Consider the following 21,205-nt stretch of genomic DNA (forward strand, 5'->3'; position numbering starts at 1 on the left):
TCCACCCCTAACCTATGTTGGTGCCTGGGGTTCTTCCTCCCCAGGTGCAGGACCCTACACTTGCCCTTGTTGAACCTCATTGGGTTCTTCTCTGCCCAGCTCTCCAGCCTGTTCAGGTCACACTGGATGGCAGCACAGCCCTCTGGAGTGTGTCTCCACATGGAAAACTGCTGGTGCCTAATGTGCGTTCTTGGTGTGGGGTGTGAGTGCTGTTGCAGAGAACAGAATTGCTCAGCTGTGATTTCCCAGCCTTGTGATAACAAAAGAGCTTCCCACTTGCTCAGATAGAGAGCTCTGGTCTCTTCTGGATCTGAAACCATGGATTTTTTAACCTGCTGTGAAAGCAGGAGTGCAGTATCTTTGATGTCTATGACATCTTAATTACACTGGATTGTAGGACCAGGAGCTGGATAAGGAATACACCCTTTGCTGGGATCGCTTAGGTTGTCTACCAAAGATTAGGGAAGACTGAATCCAGTATGACTGCAGAAATCAGAATTTAAATGGATGTTGGATGGAGTCATATAAGTTTCATAAGGCCCTAATAGCCATGATCGTTTTCCAGTGAGAGAAATCACTGCTCAGTGTAGTTAGCCACTTTGGATAACAAAACAGCTAATAATTGTAACTAACCACAAAGTGCAGTCTTTCATACCAGGTTATCTGCGTATCCTTTGCAATGTTAACCCAGCAAGTGAGCTGTCAGTTCACTCTTATATGTGGGCTAAGGTGCAGACTACAAGCAGAAGTCCCACTGGCGCTGTGATTGCATGCCTAAGCTTGGAGGGACTCATTCAGCACAGTGGGATGAGAGCTGCTGAAAATAAAGCTGCTTTTCTAATCTAGCAAGGCTTGCTATTTTCAGCATTTGAGTTACGCGTTGCACTTTCTAGATTTAAATAAAAATGTACATGATGACTGAATCTGGAGGGTAGAGTAGAGAGAGGGTGTTTTTGGCAGGGGAGGAAGCCTGGGCTAAGGGCTGAAGTGTGGGTCAGGATGCAGGACTCCCACGCTGTTTCTGTCTGATGCTGCCACTTGTGTGACCTTGGACTGGCCGTCTTTCTGCTTGTGCCTCTCTTTTTCCACCCCGACACTGCTGCGCTGTGGTGCTCTTTGCAGCAGAGGAAGCATTGCGGGAAGTAAATCCCAGTAGAAAAATGAGAGTGCAGCAGCCCATGGCAGCCGCATAGACCAGCAGTACAATGCGGGCAGCTGACCACCTACAGAGATGGCAGTTGTCAGCCACTGGTCAGGGTGGTTAGAAGGGGAAAAGGGCTGCCTGTGACTCAGAAAACAGGTTATGAGTGAGCTCCTCAGCTCTGACAGCCCTTTTAAAATGAGCCAGCATTTGGGAATTGACGAGGATATGATATTCACAGTCTTCCAGCTGCGGGAAGGGAAACTTTGCATGTGTCTTGCATAGTAGTGTTGTATTGTGATGTCTAGGATTTTTGACCTTCTCAATTCTTGCCTGAGCTCTTAATGAGCGGTCTGTTCACTCAGTGTTCCCCTGTTCTGCACATGCTGGTTTGTGTTTAACTTGTCACTGATTCCTGTGCATCAGTCCACTCAGATATGAGCCTTTCCTTGCCTTTCGTCCATATCAGACTGAGCAGCCTCATGACAACATACCCAATTTTTAAAGTGGAAAAAAAATTTCGCCTAAATTGTTTTTTTCAGTATTTGCCCCACAAGTGAAAAACTTTCCATAGTGCATGACTGCTATCCTGGGATGCTCTGACTTCATCATTGGTGGAGGAAGCATCTCTGCCTCCTGGAGGCATCCGAATTTGATGGGAACCAAGGATCACCAAGTGCCCTTTCTTGAGCTGTGCTGAAGCAGGACAGCACAGTAACAGTGCAAGGAGACTGTGGTCTCTCCTGCAAGCACTTTGGCTCTTGTAAGGAAGAACCTCCTCCCTTCCTCAAGGCTAAAATAAAAACAGACTTAAAACAAATACTTAGAGACTTTAGCCACAGCTCAACAGCCAGTGAACTTCTCACTCATCTAGTAGGATGAGCATTTCAGTCCTGGGTATTTCCAGTGAAACCAAAATAACAGTTTATTGGGTCACAAAGCAACACCCCTTGACACTTGATACTTCTCTGTTGTGCTTCCCTTGCTCTTGCCCTTCATTATCATGAACACCATCCTAGCTTAGCAACCCTTCAGTGCAGAGCATCTGCTCTGGCTCACAGCAAGGGAGCTGCCTACAGCTCGGCTTTGCTTTGGGGTGCCTGGCACACTGGAGTAGTTTGCCTGTGTTCAGCTGATTTGATTTGCTCTTAACGAGCAGGTGAGTGATTATGTTTTCTCCTGTCGCTCAGTAATTCTGCTGCAAAGGCAGGCTGCCCTGCCTTGTATTGCACAGCAGCTGCATCTTAACAAGGTTGCTGGAGGAGCCTGGCTCCTTCAGCGTTGCTTAGAAGGGTAACGCACTGCCCTCTTCACCCCTTTCGTCACTCCTCCTGCCAGCGAGCTCCTCTAGAGTTAAACTGCGAGCTGAGAGAAAACAGTAATTGTCTCTATTTGTTTGCTGTGTTTCTTACCAGGGCATCCCAAAGCCCTGTATATGCAGAGAGGTTTTTTACCTCCTCCTTGAAGCGTAGCTGCCTGCAACGTGGCTGCTGCTTCAAAGAACACTTCAGCTGCATGAACTGGAGTTCAGGGGCACTACAGAAAGGCATTTGAGGAGCCTTTGGACAAGGACCTGCCTTTGTAACTGGGCTGAAAACTGGAGCTGAAACCCAAGCTCCCTAAAGAGCACCATGGCAGCTTAGTGAGCCAGAATAGCCAGATACTGCTCCCTTAGAGCCAGCAGGGATGCTGCTTTCCTGTGGGTATTAGAGGTACCTGGAAAATCATTATCGTATCCTGCAGCTCCTTTAAGGTGTCTATGCAGGAGTCATATTGGAGGTCTCCACTCCAAGAGTCACCATCTCAGTGTGCTGGAGCTGTTCAGGTCCCAGTTCTGGGGAGTGGGAGCACCAGCTCATTTAAACAAGCTTACTTTTGCATTTAAGCCAGGGATGAGAAAAGGCTATGTTGTTATCTTTTAGGATTTGCAGGCTGAAACTGCTTTGGTGGCAGGTCTCCCTTTTGTGTATAACCTACCTGAAGAAGTGTAGGCTCCCCAGTGGGCGATTGAGGCCAGAGCTGATGTCTGGCTCTGTAATTGCTGTTGACCTTTCCTTGCTTTCTTATCCACTGGCAGCCTTCAGGAATAGCTGCCCCTTGCTGTAGTGCTGCACGCATCCTTTACAGTGATGGGATGGCCTGCTTCAGCTGTGTCTTCAGAAAACCCAGGGGCTCCAGGACTACCTGCAGAGTTAGTGTTTGTTGGGTGTTTCCTAGTACCAGAGACAAAAGGAGAAAATGTAATGAAATTTTACTGTATAGGCTCCTTCCAATATTCCCTTCGCAAGGTGATAACATAGACCCAGAGCCTCTCCCAGTGCAATCAAGTAAATCCCATGTTCCAGCTGAAGAAGATTAAATATCTTCTGCATCCTTGGTTGTCCTGCTGTTCCTGTGACCTAAGGAAGCATCTGGAGTGTCCCATCCCTGCTCCTCGGTGATTCTTTACCAGCCCCAGACACTCCCTCAGTGATGGGGGGGCACCTTCCATGCAGCGTGTGTCCTTGCAGGGGGGCACTTTGTCCTCTTTCAGACCTTTTCTCTTCCTCTGTTCCAGCTCCGTACATGGACAGTGCTCGGTGCAGTGAGGGAAGAAAGCTTCTCTCCCACCCCTCACTCTCCTCCTTGTGTGATAAATTGCTTTGAGTACATCTGGAGCTGCTGTGGGGTTTTTTTTGATTTTTTTTTGAAGCCTTTCTTTCTCTTTTCTCTCCCCTTTTTATCTTTTTCTTTTTATATATATCACCAGCTGGCCTTGATTATAATGTGAGACCCCACCAGCTTCAATTAAGGAGCAGATGTGACCCAAGACATGGGATAGCAGCTAGGGATGGAGATGACACATTCATGGCACTAGGTCTAATCAAACAACTTCTCACATTATTCTCACCGTGAGGTGGGAGACGTGCGAGCCAAAGGCAAGTCAGCGCTTGGAGCACCCGCAGAGACATGTTGCTAGCAAAGCCATCTGTAATGAGCTGACCATGCCACTCAGCACGGCGATGTGAGCTCAGTCAAGGGCTGCTTTTAATCTACTTAAGTGCAGCAAAGGGCTGAGAGGCTGAGAGTTGAGAATGGGTACCTAGAAAACAATCAGGCACTGTCAAACAAGGGCTGCCAGGTGGAGGGGAGGCTTGTACGCTGCGTGCCCACAGGTGCATCTGTGTCCCTGGGAGAGGGGACACTGCATGCAGACCTATGGGGTGGTGCATGCACCCCCTTCATCTGTGGTGAAGATGGAGATATTGCTAGTGTTACAGAGCTGCAGGTGGGTCTTGCTGGGGTTGGGGTATGGGAGGGGAGAGGCTGGTGTTCTGGAGCCCTCTGTGCTCAGGGCAGCAGTGATGCTGTGTGGCCCATGGTTCCTGGTGGAGCTGTGTCTGTGTTGTCACAGATGCTGTGTGTTGCAGGTTTTGGGGCCTGGTTGTGTTTGGCGGCTCTGTGGACCTTTAGAGGAGGCAGGTGCTTTGTAGATCTGTAGTGCGTACAAGTTGTCTGTGGACAGGAAGAGCAGGTGCTGTGAACCCAAAGAAGGTGAGTTGTGATTGTGCTGGAGCTGCTATAAATCTGTTCTCCCTCTTTTAAATTTGGGCTAACAGCTGTTTTGTGTTCAGGAAGCCTTTCTCATTTTAGAGGGAGCGCTTCTAGTTATTCCCGTGCTGTAGTGTTTTAATTAAGAGTTTATTGCAAGTGAAATATTTCCATCAGATGGCTGTGGAGATTGAAGGCCTCTGCCATTGCATTAAATAAGAGGTAACCTAAGCAATACCAATCCAGACTTTCTCCTTGCTCTTCCTGAACCATACCCAAATTGTGAGGTTCCTGTAAATTTTTACGAGTGCTAAAGAATAAGACTTAGTAGCTTCCCTTTGCTCTGCTGTTCTCACACTGCTGGCAGAGAAGCTGACGTGGAGAGATGTGACTCACCTCCCAACGTCAGGGAATTGCTGCCAGAGACAAAAATAGGACCTGGAGTCCCTGTGGGCAGTCCCTGAGGGGTTGTACTGATGTATTTGGGAGAGGCCCTCTAACACCCCTTGAGGTCTGTGCCCAGTGGGGCCAGCCAGTGCATAGCCCTCCGTCTGAACACGGTGTCCCTGAATACCCTGTCAGATGCTGACCAGATGATGAATGTAACTGCTTGGGAGCATTCCTGCCTTCTCAGAGAGTGCAGTTTACTCTGTGTATGAGGACTATGGTTATTCTGATTAGGATCTGAGGATAGAATCCAAGCTGTGGCTCTCAGCTGCTGCAGTTGCCCTTCTTGCATGCAAGAGGAAGGCTTGGTAGCTCCTCCAAGCAGTGTCTCACTGGGGGATGAGTACTTGCTAAAGGCCACCACCCCTACCTAATAAATGGGAGGAAGGTGGGAGGTGACCCCAGCCCAGTCAGAAGGGGATGTCAGACAACTATTGCAGCTTTTGGTTTGGTGAAGCCTGGCTCCCACTAGAAAATAGATATAATCTTGGAAATAATAGGTGCCTGTCTCCTCAGAGGCACTGCTGAGGTCACCGTGCTGAGCCAGATGGTTGTTCCCTGACAGCATCCCTGTCTGTTGCTCTGTTTGGTCTCCAGTCCCCCCCGTGGTGGAGCCAGCCTTCCAGGACGTGCGCCAAGGCATGGGCCGCAGCGTCACCCTGCGCTGCACCATGCTGAAGGGCAGCCCCATGAAGGTGGCCACCTCCGTCTGGCGCTTCAACGGGAGCCTTCTGGCACAGCCCCTGGCAGAGCAGCAGGACTACTCGGAGCTGAAGGTGGACAGCATCAGCCGGGAGACCAGCGGTAGCTACGAATGCAGCATTTCCAATGACGTGGGGGTCTCCACCTGCCTCTTCCAGGTGTCTGGTAAGTCCCAGAGGGCCCGTCAGAGTGAACAGTTGGATGGAGATCATGGAGGTGGGAAGCCTGCTTCCCATAAACTGGTGCCAGTACAGGCAACCTCTACTGCCTCTTCTGCGCACAGGGCTGTATTCAGAAGGGATGATTCTCCATCAGCAAACAGGGAGATCTGCTTCCATCATTCAGTTGTCAAGTCTGGGATGGACCCAAGGCAGCTAGTACCAGCCACTGCTACATTCTAGTGGTGTTTGACCACTTGCCTGAAAGATACAGGACTGCTGTCAGCTTTCAGGCTTGGACAACTTGAATCATTAGATAAGTATTGACCAAGAGGGAATGAAAGGCTCTCTACTTCCCCCCAACAGGCTTCGAACTATCTAATTTCCCCTTTAAAAACAAACCAACAAAAACTGTGTTATGTATTCCTGTACCTTCCCTGTGTCTCCTGTCTGTCTGTGTCTCACATTGCCTGCTAGGACAAATATGAGCTGGGCACCTCTACCCAGTGGATTTGCTGCTCAGGGTTATCTATGAATCCAGCAAGCACCGTAGTGGAACTCCTGTCCAGCACCTGCAACTGCAAAGAGGGATGGCAGAGTTATAGCATCTAAAACCACACAGCTGACCTAGCCTCTCCAGCTGATCATTAAATCTGCTTTTCCCATGACCCCAGAATTGACTTGGGCACCAGTTTCTAGAAAAGCTATCCAATGAAGTTGCTTTAATAAGCAGTAAATTCAGCCAAAATACTGGGGTTTCAGTCCAGGGCCAATTTATAATACTTTTCAAGTCAGGGCTGAACAAATGAGAATAAATAACACCCAGAGAGGCCTGATTTTGAAGCAGGTCTTTCCCAGGGTTTGGAAAAGCTCAGGTGTGCTGTAACTCTGAGATGCTCTCAGAAATGGGGAAGCCCAAACACTTCTACTGTTTGGGCCCTTTTCAAGACCTTGCTCTCACCCCTTGAGATTTCCTGAAATTTGTCTAGCAGTGGATTTTGCTTGAGAGCTTTGGCCCTTTCTACCCTTTCTTCATACGCGTGCAACTTTCATATCATTAAGTAAGTGATGGCAAACCATATCCCGCTATGAGCCACCACAGCAAACTGTGTTTTTAGCAAGCTTGGGAATGTTCCTAGGATCTGAATTTCTAGCTAGAAGTAGTAACAAATACCTACTGCCACTTGGTGTGCCATGCTGTTCCCCATGAGATAAGATCCCCTCAGCAGAGAGCAGCATTCATCCTTCAGAGCACTCATCGGGAAAGGAGCAAGCATTTATTTTCCTGCATCTGTTCTGCGTTTCCAAGGCATTGATATCTGATGGTGGCTTGTCGGGTCCAGGCATTTCTGCCTGTGCCCTGGACAGTTACAAATCAATTAGACCTTCTGAGCCTGTGGAGCAACCTGAAAAATAATCCAGTGGCTAGACTGCTGTGCTTGTGCTCAGGACTGCTGGAGTCTTAATTTCCATCAGCCACAGCCTTCCTGAGTGAGCAGGGGGAATAGCATAGTCTCAGGCTTTGTTTCTGTTTCCTCTCTGTGAAAGAAGGACCATAACCCTTCCTATCTGACAGGGAGGCAGTGCCTCATTTGTGACTGTAAGGTATTCAGAGGTACTGGAAACGGAGTACATAAACCTGCCCAGGATGGGATTAGTTTCTTTTATGCATGGGAGATTAGCTACCTGAGATGTTTTGGAAGGATAGTGAGACATCCAGCCCACTCCCCTTGAACAAGTCATCAGGGCAGCTCATACTTGTCACCACCTGCACTCCCACTTGCCACAAGCCCAGAAAAGCCCTGAAAGATGGAGTGAATAACCTTCAGCTCTTCCCATCAACTGTAAGCAAAAGGCACAAATTTCCAGCAATAGTAAATTTTTCCAGAAAGGAAGTTCCAAAAGTATCTTGATGTGCTGCATTTCTATTAGAAGCCTTTTTTTTTTTTGCTTCTATTTCCTTCTTGGAGTCAATTAATAAGGAATTAATATCATGCAGGATGATGATTATCATCAGTTCTTGTTTTATTTTGGTATCCATTATGAAGCTTGACTTCCACAGTCAATACAAGTTGAATAAGCAGCAATTAGTCTCTGAGGTGGTTCTGAACTTCTTGCTTGTGCAAAAATTCAAGTCAATAAAAATAATAAGAAAAAAAGGACTTGGAAATAAACATCAATATTATCCATCTGAGTTCATAAAAAATAAACATTGAATCCTTTCAAGCCTCATTATAACCACACAGAATGGCAAGGCCTGTGATTCAAGTGGAAAGGTGCAGCAGACTGCCTGGGGTGATGGTGCTTATGCCTGTTCTACTCTTCAGCATCCCTTGCTGCCCAGGCATCTTTCTGGTTTGTGCAGATCCACATTGGACCTGAACCCAGAAAGGAGGTTTTTGGTTCAGGTCCAGCTCCTGCTTAGCCCAGGACAGGACCTGCCAAAAATTGAAGTGCACAGGGTGAAATGAAGGTAATTTCAAATACAACAAAAACAGCTGTGGGTAAGACCTCTAGTTGTTTTTGGGCCCTTTGTGTTAGTCCACTAGCCCTGGGCTGCACGGCAGTAGCCTTTGAGCCCTGCTTGTTAGTGGGTCAGGACAGCAGCAACTGGGAAAATGACAGGAAATCACTTGTTCTCTGAACCGTCCAGTTTCTCTCTGGTACATCGTTTCTCCTCTGTTTCCCTTCCTTCTGCAGCCCTCTGTTTTTAAGGGGAGACGTGGTTTTAGAAAAGACATCTCTGCCCCTGCAAAAGCTCCTGCTGTTTTTACCCAGGCTGAGGTCAACATCCCTTTTGCTGCTGAGTTGACTGTCGTGTTACAAAGAGGCTGGAGCACTGTGTTGCCAAGGCAGGAGAGATGCAGAAGGAGCAAGGTCTCCTTTTTAATGCCATGGTCCCTGTGTGATAAATAACACTTTTCCTATGACCTACTGGCCAAATGATCTTTACTCAGGGTTTGTTAGCAGGAGACTCTGTAAAGCAGCAGATGAAACGGGAGAAATGCCAGTTTAAAGCTGTTACCTCAATCTAAACTACAAAGCAAGAGAGAAAAGATTAGCACTGGTTCCAGCTGGAGAATTGAAGCTGTTCCCTCCTTCTCTGGTGTCGGTCGTGCCCTACTGGTGTTGCAGGGCTGCTAACCCTCCCCAGTAGTTTAGGCTGTGAAAGCAGTAGTGATTCACAGACAATGATGGCAGGTCAGTGCAACACCAGCTACAATAGTAAAGGTGTCCGTCATGTCAAAGGCAAGTGGATGAGCTGGGTGAGCAGAGCCGTTCCACTCTCACATCTCTTTGTAATTTATGTTCCCCTTGATCCCACTCTTTTACCTTCCTCCCTCTTCTTTTTTTTTTTCCCTCCAGCAAAAGCTTACAGCCCAGAGTTTTACTATGACACTCCCAACCCCACCTTGAGCCAGAAGCAATCCAAGAATTACTCGTACGTCTTACAGTGGACACAGAAGGAGCCTGATGCAGTGGATCCCATTCTCAAGTACCGCCTGGAAGTCCGGCAGGTAAGGTCTGCTCTTCTGGAGCCTCAGTGCATGCCCTTGGGTAGAGGACCTCTCAAGGGACAGCTACATCAATGTCTCCTTGCTGATTAAGAGCTGAAGGTGATGAAATTGCCAGACCGAATGGAAGTGTCCCCACCGAATGGAAGAGATAGGCTAAGTGCACAGCTCAGTGTTCATTTTTATGTCTGGTGTTGGGTACAATCAAGGGCTTTCAAAGCCCTGCTGCCTCCCATCGGACTGTTCATGCTCAATGTTCTGAATGGCGTTTTAATGTGAACAAAACCCCACAATCATTAGTAGGTATTGTAGATTTATAGGCTAAAGACTCAAGCGAGTGGAATTCCACCCTCCTCACTCATATGAAATAAAGGGAATAAGCTGAAGAGCTCTCCAGGCAGGAACTGCAGGAAAAGTCGTCAGCTGTTGTGTTGCAAAAGGGCTTTCATATTGTCACAGTAATGAAGCTATTAATGACTATATAAACTCTGCAGGGGAAGAGAAGTGGGTTTCAAGGTTTCTGAGTCTGAAGAGAAATCATACCAGGGCGGGGAGGAAGAACTGAGGGAAATCTGAAGGGATCACTGGCTGGAGAAGGTTAGGAAAAAGAGTGTGATGTTTTTAAAGAGCACATTAACCTAGTGGGATTGCCAGGTACTTTCATCCACACTCAGCAAAGTGCCTGCATTCAACGTTTTTTAAAAATGGGGCATTTAAAATTGGTGTTTCTTGCCATTCAGTGGTAGCTTGAAAGCAAATGCATTTTGCAAGGAAAAGTTTGTTTATTGTAGAATGAAAACAAAATAATTAAAAAGATCCAAGTGTCTCTTTCCTCTAGTTCTGCACAGTAGGCTCCAGTTTTATGTCTCCGTTTGATTGTGAGCTCTCTGGGGTGGGACAGCCTTTGTTTTGGTACTCAAACCGCACGAAGCACATTGTCAGTGCTTAATAATAATACAGGACACAGGGGAGCCTCTAATAATGAAGGCAGTTTGTCATAGTACCCCTTCCCTCTTAGCTGAGTTTCGCTATTATCAGCGCTGCAACTCAAGGAACTAATTTGTGATTTTATCCTTCTCCAGTGATGTTGAGGGTTTTTTCCTTTAGCACAGTGCCTAAAAGTAGTCTTGGATCTGTTCCTCATTGAGCTCCTACTGAAAGGGATCAAGAAAAGGGAAAATCGCATTTCTGCTTTAAGTTATCACATGAAGGAAGCTGGGTGACCATGCAAATTTATCCTCTCCCCGCCCCGGGTTTTGTTTATACCCCATGGGTTACTGCTGTTAATGTTTATTTTGCAGTGTCACTACGTGGTTGTGACTATTGAGCGGTATGTTTTAGAGGAGTGTTATGCCGTGGCTGTGCTGTAGCCTAGTATCACGTGTGGGCAGGGTCTTAGATCCAGCTGCAGGTGGCCTGGGTCTGAATAGGGGAGGGCAGTGTGAGGAGGAAGCAGGGGAGATTTGTTCCCACTTTTGTCAAGCACAAGCAGGAAACGTTCTGGAAAAGACTTCCTTGGTATTGCCCTCCTCCCACAAAGACGCTTGCATTTTGTGGTGAGGTGTCTGCCTCTATGTGTCATCCTGAGATTTCAGTGAGCATTTTTAATTTCCTAGTCCCAGAGGATCACCTTCCCTATTGTCTCCAACTTGCACTTCCCAGAGCTGCCTCTGTCCTGCCTTCCTGGCATTTGCCCCACCGTGTCTCACTTGGGCTCCAAGCAGCCTTTGGGACTGACACCTTTCACTCTCTTCCTTGCGCCATCACCCTCTTCCACATCCCATCAGCTTTGCTGCTTTGTGGCACCTTCTCCTCTGTGCCGGGGCACCTGGACTGAGCTTTATGTCATGCTGTTCCATCACTGGACTGCAGAACATGGTGACATTACTGAATATAACTGTGAAAAGCTCAAAAGCTTAAAAGTGTTGCTGACTGGAGAGCTCTTAAGAAAGGGGATTTGTCTCCCTGAATGAGGAGCCGCTGTTTGCCTGTGCGCCCCCCTTGCTGGATACACTGGCTCCCAGGCACTGGCTGTGGTGGCACAGAAATCCTCCTGGAGAGCTAGGATTGAAGTGGAATATTCTCCTCAGATAAAACGGGCCTTACACACGGCCAGATGCGACTGATTTATTGCCAGCAAAAAGCTGATGAAAGCTTACCCAGCCAGCCAGCCCACCTTCTCCTCCAGCCCTGGGAGCTCCCCAGCCTCAGCGGTCAGCAGCAGGTACTCTTCAGCATCTTAAAGATGAAGGAATGGGGCAGCAGCAGCCTGCACTCTCGGGGTGGTAAGGGGCTGTCTGGGCAATTAACTCTTTCTGAGCTGGAATCCACAGGGCAGCCAGCTGGAATGCCCACTGGTTGTAAAATGCTTTGCTAGTTTTCATTTCGCTCTCCCCAGTTTGCTTGAAGGGCTCTTGGCATATGCAATATGAAGATCCCTAAGTAGCAGAATGCTTTGGAAGGCACCTGGGAACCCTCAAATTAAATTTTTTTGCTGCAGCTGCTGAAAATGGGGCTGGGTGAGAGTCAAAGTGCTGCTTATTAATTGGCTGGTGCTGCGGCTCCTCTAACTCTTCCTGTTCCACAGCTTTCAAGGGCTGGTTAGGCATTCCTGGGGGGATTGCAAGCAGTCTGGGGGAATTTGGTTTTCTAAGTGACGCATGGGGACTCCCAGGAAGACAGGCAGGTGCATTTCCATAGGAGCTGATTGTTCCCGGCCCTGCGGAGCAGGCTGAGCGGCACGGCAGACGTACCAGTTCCAGTAGAATAAGAATTAACCTTCGATTAAAACCAAATAAGCAGCCTGACAGCTTGGAGCCACTGACCCAGGCAAAGTACATACGATAGCAATGTGGAGCAAGCTTCTTGTAAAGCCTCTGCTGTGTGTCTCAGCAAATAGGCTGTTATTTCCCAGAGTGTATCCGTCAGGTGGGGCAGGCAGTGGCTTCATGTTGAGTGGCAATTCAGAGGGGAACACATCCCCACGGGGGAACTGCAGGGCCCTCCTAGGCATCTCTCCTGACAGCTTGGGAGGTTTATCCTTTCCTGCTCCAAAGGGACTGATCCCAGTGCCAACCCACCTTGCTTAGGAGTTTTCAGCCTTGGGTGGTCCATTTTGTGGGCAGATGCCATGAGGCTTTTGGCCTGTTTGTTTGGTCAGCTTTTATTTCTTCCATGTATTCATTCTTGTAGCATAGAAAGGCACTGAGGCACTGCACTCCAACTGAAAATGTTTTTCATTGCTTGGGGATTCAAAGCAGCCTCCTCAAACCAGATCTTTGCTTAAAAAATAAAAAGCCTTTTAAGTTGCTTGTTTCTCTCTGTGTATTTTATCCCCTCCCAGAGCTCTGCTCTAACATTAAAGAGAAATGAAAAGCCATCTAATATTGCAAGCAGGTTGCATCCTGGAGGAAAGATCTGAGCTGGGCTGGTGGTTACGGTTACAGGGGATAGTGGCAGAATTACTGTGCACTTAATGAGCTGGAACCCATCTGTGACCTGAGGCTGCAGGAGAAAGAGGAAGGAGAAGGTATCGGTGCAGTAGGGAAGTTTAATCTTCATTGTGCCCCTCAAGGAGACCTGAGGCTACCGTCTCCTCCGTACCTTCTGATACTGAGGCTCAGGCCAGAATTGGGCCAGCTTAACATATTCCTGCCTTTCCCCTCTTCAGAGCAGGCTCAGCTCTACCTCCAGACAGACCCCTGTAATTTGCACCAGGCCAAGCCCTGGACCCATTTGCTAAATTAGCTCACTGGGTTGTCACTTCAGATTAATCCTGTCAGGGAGACTGTCTTTAATGAGACTGGCCCTGTGCATTGCCTGAGTAATTGTATGGTCTCTCTTTGTTTGTACTTTCATCCCCTCCATGTTGGATAAACATCCCCTGCTGTCTACAATACTCATCTGGGCTCTGGAGCCGGCTGCCACTTGCCTCATCAGCCAGCCCGAGCGGCATTAATGAGAGCCGCGGCAGTGGGGAGCCGGGCCCACCGTGTGGGGAGGTGACAGATAACAGAGCTGTTTGGGCAGACATAGGACAGGGGCGTTAGCAGGAATTTAATGATTGTGATTAGAGCGGAAGGTTAACTCTGCTGACGGCCATTGCAACACAGTGGGAGAGGTTTTATGCCGAGGCCCACGGGCTGCAGATCTGTATCGCTTCATTTCTGCCTCCGAGTTGTTCTTTTGCTCTCCTCTGAGCCCACTTTAGCAGCGTCTGTCAACCGCTGTCTGTCTTGGGCTTCATTGGAAACCACGCGGAGCCAGACTCCCCTCCCAGTGTGCACAGACCAGGGCAAGGTCATCTCTCGCTCACTCCCTTCCCACCGAGCAGGGGAACACTGCTCCAAAGGGAGGATGAACAAACAGTGCACTAGCCCATAGTCTTTCACTTAAATGTTTATAATTTGCATCATTATACTTCCCCCATTCGTGCGCCAACATGGTTTGATGAACCTGTGTGCATGGCTCTTGGTACATGAGGAACTAGCCTAGTGAAGTTGGATGCATCTTCCAATGTTTGTAAGCAGCCCTGTGAGGAAATAAACAGCTGGTTTGTGCAGCCAGGGCTGAATAAACTTCCAGAGCGAGCTAATCCGCCCAGCCCTGCGCTCATCAGTAGTGAGAAACTCCGCGCCAAAAGCCTGTCTCCTCCCATCTTCAGCAGTAGCCAGCGCCTGGAGAAGAGTATAAAACAGACACATACAGTATTGATTTCTCTGCCTCCAGATATTATAAGCCCACTTGTTTGTTGGGTCTCAGGTTAGGAAAATCTATGAAGGCAGAAAGGTGATGTACTCGAAGGGGTGGTGGCCCTTGCAGCAGCCCAGCCCTGTGCTCTGGGAGGTGAATGCAATCCCTTTTCTTCTGCAGATTGCAACCATGCCTTCAGGCAACCATGGCCGAGCAGCCAGTGCCTCAGGGGAGGTTGCCTGAGGGCTGCACCTCGGGGCCGGGGGGGCCGCTGAGGGCTAGGAAGGAAGGCAGCTCTGCGCCAGGCAGGCAGAGGTGGCTGAACTCGCTTTACGAACCAAAGGGCTAACATTTTGCTGGCTCCGAGGATTATGTGCTGTCTGGGCAACGCTGCCATCACCAAGGTAACTGCCTTACGTGGGGGCTGCTGGCAGGCCTGGGTCCACAGCCCTCGCCCTGAGGCTTAGTAGGGCACTGTGCCCCCTGTGCATCCCCCCACTAGTGCTGTGGTGGGGCTTCCAGCTGGGGAACCCTGCAGGAGCCAAGGAAGTGCAGGATATGAGGAGATTTTAGGACAGCTTAGCTAAAATGCGGTCATGGCTGTCTTCTTAACTGCTTTTCATAATAGCTCAAAGGGTGTAGTTGTGACTTGTAAAGGGGGCAGGGACCCATCCTGCTCTGGATAAGACATGATCTGTGCTGTGCTGGCCTGGCATCACCTGGAAAATGGGAAAGGGCTTGTGGTGCCACATCTACCGAGAGTGCTGTTGCTGAGAGGTTGCTTAACTGGACAGCCCATTCCAGTGTGGGTATAGACAGAGCATATGCAAAAAAGATTTATGAGTCCCTTTTCCTTTGCTTCTCCCTGCTAGAGCATTGCAGTCCCAGCCGGCTGCAGTGAGGAAGGGAGCCTGACTTACCATGAAGCAGCAGATGCCCTAGCTGCGTGCGAGAAGTTGCATGGATCAAAACACTTGTGGGGTGTTACAAATGGCACATCCCTTTACTATTTGTCATTTCACTTGGTACAGGTTGTGCTGGTCCTGTCTCACTGATGCTAGGACTGGGGACTGCAGTGACTTGGCTTCCTGATGTTTGCCCGGGACTGAATCTCAAAGCAGACCTTCTGTTGTGGGACGGCTTATAAGTCATGTCTGCCAGAAAGCTTCTTTAGTCCTGTCTTCTTTTTTGCCTACCTTGGCTGTCAGTTTCATGTCTGATCACAGGCTGCTGTTGTATGGGACAACGTCAAATCAACGCAATTCCATCTACCTGCTGAGCCATCCTCTGTAGCAGGAAAAGGTGTTTTTTTGGCTCTAACTCATCTTCCCCACTGATCCTTTTTTTTTTTTTTTAAATTTTATTTCAACTTTCATTCAAGCAGGGAGAATAGAAAGATTATATTTGTGCTCTCAAGTCAGTTGCCTTCAGTTGTGCTAGTGGCATACGTGATGCTGAGCAGAACTCAGCCCTGAGGGAGGTGGAAAAGGATGCGGAGAGAAGCCAGCGTGTCAACGGGAGGTGTGCTCGGCGGTCGGTTAGAACAGCCATCGTGACACAAAGCCAGGGAAAGTAAAAGAAGGGAGAAGTGACACTGCCTTTTTAGGCTGCAAGAGAAGGAGAGGTTTGGCACATACGGTGGGATGGAGTGGCAACCACATGGTGATGGAAGGAGAGCTGACTGATCAATAGCATTTGATGGACAAGCTGTGCTTGAAGCTTAATGAGATTGCTGTGTGGGACCTAGGGGTAAAGCAGCAACTTTGCCACAGGCATTTGGGAGTGGAGAGGGCAGCATCCTGCCTCAGCTGTCTTCTCTGCTGCCTGAAAATGGGACACATCAGTCACCGCAGCTGACAGCGTGTTGAGCCATGTCTCCTTTTGTCCCTAGGAATTTGTCACGTGAGGATGATGTGTTGATGAGACCAGCTGCTAGAACAAGGTCTTCTCTACCTGTGCTGTAAGGGAAGACTCCAGGACAACCAGATGTTTGGTGGGGGCGGGAAACAAGGATCTTTTTCCATATTTCATATATTCTTTACTGGCTAAGTTGGCTTCCACCCAGTGCAAAGGAAGTGAGTTCCCCTGTAGCCATTGCTCACTGCAGGTGGAGGTATCTGCCCGGCCACAGTTGTTGTTAGCCCTGTCAGCCAGAGGATCAGAGTGATTCCTACAAGGCTGGCTGGGAAAGCTCGACACAGGCCCAACCAGTGTGAATAGGTCAGGTGAGTTCAGTGAAAACGGCTGGGAGCCATAGGATGAAGTTTCCCCCTTAGATCTGCCTAACATCTTCCAGTGCCGTTATTAAGACTTTCCTTTGTTCACGAGAGCTTAGCAAATAATACCTAACTAGTAAATTAGTCTGACTAATTCTGTCTTTTTGCATTCACAAATTGCTCTTCAGTATGATTCATGGTTTTCCTGAGCTGGTTATCCCTAGTCCACAGATCATTTATAATCAGTTAGTTGGTAAAATTGATTATATGAGCAATGGCAGATTAGTTATGCATCATGGTAGCATTTCTCTTCTCTGATTATCCAAAGTAAGCAAGATAACCTGCCCAAAACGGCATAGCTGAAAGTTTTACAATGTGGCTTGCCATTCATAAGGTGCCTTGCAGCAGAGATTATGTCTTAACATTCACTTTTCATAAGCACTGCTCCTAATGCAATTGAAGTGCTTGACTGTGCAAGAGAGAAAGCAGGATATTGTTTAGCTTGCCTAGTGCAACGAAATAATTGCAAACAGCTTTCCCACTCTTAGCTCTGTTTGGAATAGTTACAGTACCTGAGAAGAACCGTACAAATAATCTCACAGGAAAGGTTCATATGGTCTTAAAACACATCTAGTAGCAAAATCTCATCTATCTCGATCTCCTAACACCACTGTTCAGTGCTCATTCAGGGTAAGGAGAATGTGAGAGAAGAGATAATCACATTCCCCCAACCAATATACCCCTCATATCAGCCTTGCAAGCTTGAGATGTTGTTTTCACACCATTGTGCTTGTTCCTATCCAGCAGGCTATTGGCTTGTGTTTTACAAACCTGAGCACAGGATGAAAAATGCTTGCCAGGTATCAAAGAGAAAAGTGAGTCCTTTGTGTGCATCTCTTACCCACACTCCTTTGGTGGCTTCAAGGGGTACATGCTAGTTATTGAGTCTTTCTGAGAGTCCCTGTCGATAGGCTGTGATGCAGCTTCCTCCCATTTACTCTGCTCTTCTGTTGTTTTCAGTAGTCAGCCCATGTTCCTCCTGCTGCTTCAGAGTCTTTTCTTTGTGCACCTTCTTCCCCTTCCCCATTCTCCCTCCTATTTTCCACCTCTTCTTTCTTGCGTTTCTGTTTCCTTTTTTGGTTTTGTTCTTGGTTTTAGTTTTTTTTTCTGGTTTTCACTTCCTAGAACATGTTGGAGATAAGAGGGGAGAGCGTGTGAAGAGGGAAGGGTGTGGAAGAGAGATGTAGTCTCTCCCATAGCTAGTGACAAACAGTCAGGAGTAGGCACTAGATAGATGTTTTGACTGTGTTTCATAAAGAAATGAAATGTATGCAGTAATGCTGCCAGTAAAGGCAGCGTGGAGCAATATGAAGGACTTACTGGCTCTCCCTGCATGTGCTGTGCTGTGTGCCTCATCTTTAACAGAGACAGTTGCCCAGAGCTAGTGCAGTCAAGTTAGAGGTTGCCATAGGCTCTGAATGATACTTACCTATATACCTTAATTACGTGTACCAGACTGGGAAGTCCAGAGTCCCACACAAAGGCTATTTCTGCTCCAGCAAGCAATAGCCCCGTCCTTTATTAATTGTTGTTTTCAAGGGCAAAGGTGCCCTAATGGAGGGCTCTGCCAGGGTCTGTAGACAATTGAAGTAAAGAAGTCTGGGAGATGGCAACTCCTGTTGGTGGAGCATGTCTTCCTTATTAAGTCACAACCATATTGTGTACAAAATGTCTCAGAACTCAACCTAACTGCAGCTGAGGAAACCTGGGCTGTGCAGAGCCTGCTTGATTTTTCTTCTTGGAGCCAGAGGTGCTGACAGCACAGTGCATAGATACGTACATGGCTCTGGCTGCAGGTAGTTGTGCCCAGTGCAAGTAAATCAGTGGAAGAGAAAACTTTACTCACAAGATTAGGCATGGGTATAAATAGGCATGGGATCCAGTAAGACACTGAGCAGTGCCAATTTTCAAATGTGAGGCTCAAGAGGGATTGGAACTATTGCTTTGGGTAGGACGGGGCTGTGGAGCAACATGAGGGATGTTGTCCCTTATTCAGCTGATGCCCATGCTGCAGACAGAGAGGTGATTTCAGGCTCTGCAAGAGGCAGGATCTTGCAGCAGCAGTATAGAGCTTCCAGTTTGAACAGAAGGACCACATGTGCCTTTGTGATCGAAGATACAGCTGAAAGACAGTAGGAGAGAGATAACAAGCATAGCTAGGCATACACGTAACCTGTCTAGCTCCCAAACCACAGTGACACCAACATAGGCTTCTTGCGCGGAGTGGGGAGTGCATGGCTTTCCCTTCCTTCCCACTCATCACCAAATTCAGATGCTAATTTAACCCCTTTTTCTTCTCCAGCTTTTGGGTTCCCCCTCCTCAGAATGTGCAGCCGTGCGATGCCCCAGTAAGCCCAGGGCTCATGAGGTCGCCAGTCGTGCTGTGCCTCAGTTAAGGCTTTTACTTGACTGTCTTCCTGACAGAGTGAAGATTAGGTCTGTTCTTCTTAGACTAGGGAACATATGCTAATAAAATACATATTGCTTTCTGATCAGCCCCTAATGAAAGACATTATTGAAGAGTGTGGAACAAGCACTTACAGTAATTCATGACAGCACCAATTTGGCTTCTCTAGGAAGCTGTAAACTGCAGCTCCCGTCACCTAATGAGGATGGGCAGCTGATTGTGTGTGCAAGAGGAAGAGAGAGAGACTGTCTCCTGGCTTAGATGGCTCCAGCTGTCCTCAGTAGCTACTGAAGGCCTCAATTGCTTCTCTCTTCGGAGCTGGGGGTGTTTCAGCCCAGAAAGGGAGCCTCCTGCTAAGGACAATTTAGGAGGAAAAGCTTCCAGGACTTCTCATTTAGACTGAATAATGGATTTGATTTGGCCATCCATGCTGGCATAACCCCAGGATATGAACCTGTGTGCTTGACTGATGAACAACATAGGCATGAATTTCAGTTCACTGGTGTGCTTGTCTGGCAAATGCCAACTTTATGTTTGCAGTGTGATTACTTGCTGTGGAAATCCCTAATGAGTAATGGTCATCAAGCAAGGAAAATGAAATAAATCCAACTTTAAACTTACCCTAGCTCTTTAATTGACGCTGTTAATGCTTGACATCATTTCCATTCAAGGTGATGATGAAGTACTAACCCAGGAAAATGTTTTAATCCAATCTGACAGGCACAGGAATTTTGATGAGAGACTGTAGAGAAACATCACAGTGACTGTCTTCATATTCAAACCAGATTTCTCCACTAACCAAAACTTACCCACATGGCTTTTCCAGATGGCACCTACACTGCTGAGTGGGCAGGCATCTTCCCCATAGCTGATGCCAGCCAGTCAGATCAGAATCCCCTATTAGGATTGTGCTGCTGAAATGTTGTGCGGCTGACACCAGATTGGGATGCAATGCCACCTCAGTGAAGGATCAGGCTATCATAAAGAAGATCTGAAAGACAGAAAACTACTTGAGTGGCTCAGGTGGGATGAAATGCAGCAGTACAAAGGCAAGGTTGTGCATGTGGAGAGTGCTATCAGAAGAATCTGCTGCAGGCTGGGAGCTCATCAGTGGGAAGTGACTGAAGTGAAGGAATGATGTCAGTGAGTGAGTAGTTGACTTCAAGGGACTGCTGGTAAGATGCAGGTGTGAAAAAGGGCAAATGTATTCCTAGTGAAGCCTGAGGTACTTCCAGGCAAGGTAGAGAAGTGCTACTACATCCTATAGGCAGGGCTGGGATACTGAACTCCAGCAAGTGGGATCATGCAGAAAAGGATTATAGAGCACATCAGGGAAAGTGAGAGTCTGTGTTACAAGAGGAGGCACAAAGGGCTCAGCTTGTTTAGCCTGGCAAAGCAAAGGCTGAGAGGGGGTGTGATTGCTGTCTGTAAAAACATCAGGGGGTCAAGCAGCAGGGAGGGAAAAGAGCCATTTAAGCTGAAGGACAATATTGGCACAAGATCAACTGGGTGCAAGCTGCCTGTGAATAAATTCAGGCTGGAAATGAGAACACTAAGGCGGTCAGGCTCTGGAATGGCCATCCAGTGGAAGAAGCAGGCCAAACAGGAACCGCTTTTAAGATGGAATGTGATACATTCATAATATGAATAAGCAGAGGTAGCCTCTGTGGTGATAGGGGACTGGACTCTGTGAGCCAGGATTGTACTTCCCCTGCTTTGTTCCTGAACGTGCCTGAGCTTTTTCCTTTTCGCTACTCCTGGAAGATAAGAGAGGGCTGCCAGTGCAAAGGGGTTTTTTCTCTCTGCCAAAATATGAAGAGCAAGAATCAAATTTGTGGTGTTCAACTGCAATGTCAAAGACAAACCATCTTCCTCTGCTCTGCCCTGTGGCACCGAGGTGACATCAAGGATCAGAATTTCAATCCATTGCTGTGTGTCAGAAAGTGAATGGGAAGAAGTGAGAGAGAAGAGCCAGATTTATGGCACATTTTTCCATCATTGTGGAAAATATTGGAGCCTCATATTTAGGAGAGGTTCCTAAAATTCCCTGTCCCCACCTCTCTCCTGCCCCTGTTTCTAAGCATTTTTCATTCCTCTTTTCCCAGGGAATTTGCAATGATCTAATTTCTACCTGTGGAACTCATCTCCTGGGCTCTCATTCTCCAGCAATGGAGAATGGGTCTGTCTCTTGGAGAATTTGCGCTCAGTCTTTGACACCGTAAACTTTGATATACATAAATCCTGTCTTTTTTTTTTTTTTTTTTTTTTTTCTTTTAGTAATCCATGGCCTCTAAACTCTTTTAATTTACCTCTTTGTAAGGCATCTTGTAGCTTTG

At 47.7% G+C, this 21,205-nt stretch overlaps 1 protein-coding gene across 1 annotated transcript in view; it reads left to right on the forward strand.

Moving 5' to 3' along the window:
• The window catches only part of MDGA1 (MAM domain containing glycosylphosphatidylinositol anchor 1), a 144,417-nt gene that overhangs the window by 89,000 nt on the left and 34,212 nt on the right, over window positions 1-21,205 (forward strand). The window contains exons 9-10 of the mRNA XM_014950442.1: window positions 5,717-5,986; window positions 9,346-9,497. Of these exons, the coding sequence (XP_014805928.1) occupies window positions 5,717-5,986; window positions 9,346-9,497 (422 nt within the window). The remainder of the gene's footprint in view (window positions 1-5,716; window positions 5,987-9,345; window positions 9,498-21,205) is intronic.

Source organism: Calidris pugnax, unplaced genomic scaffold (genome assembly GCF_001431845.1).
Source record: "Calidris pugnax isolate Ruff unplaced genomic scaffold, ASM143184v1 scaffold24, whole genome shotgun sequence".
In the NCBI taxonomy this organism is placed as follows: Eukaryota; Metazoa; Chordata; class Aves; order Charadriiformes; family Scolopacidae; genus Calidris; species Calidris pugnax.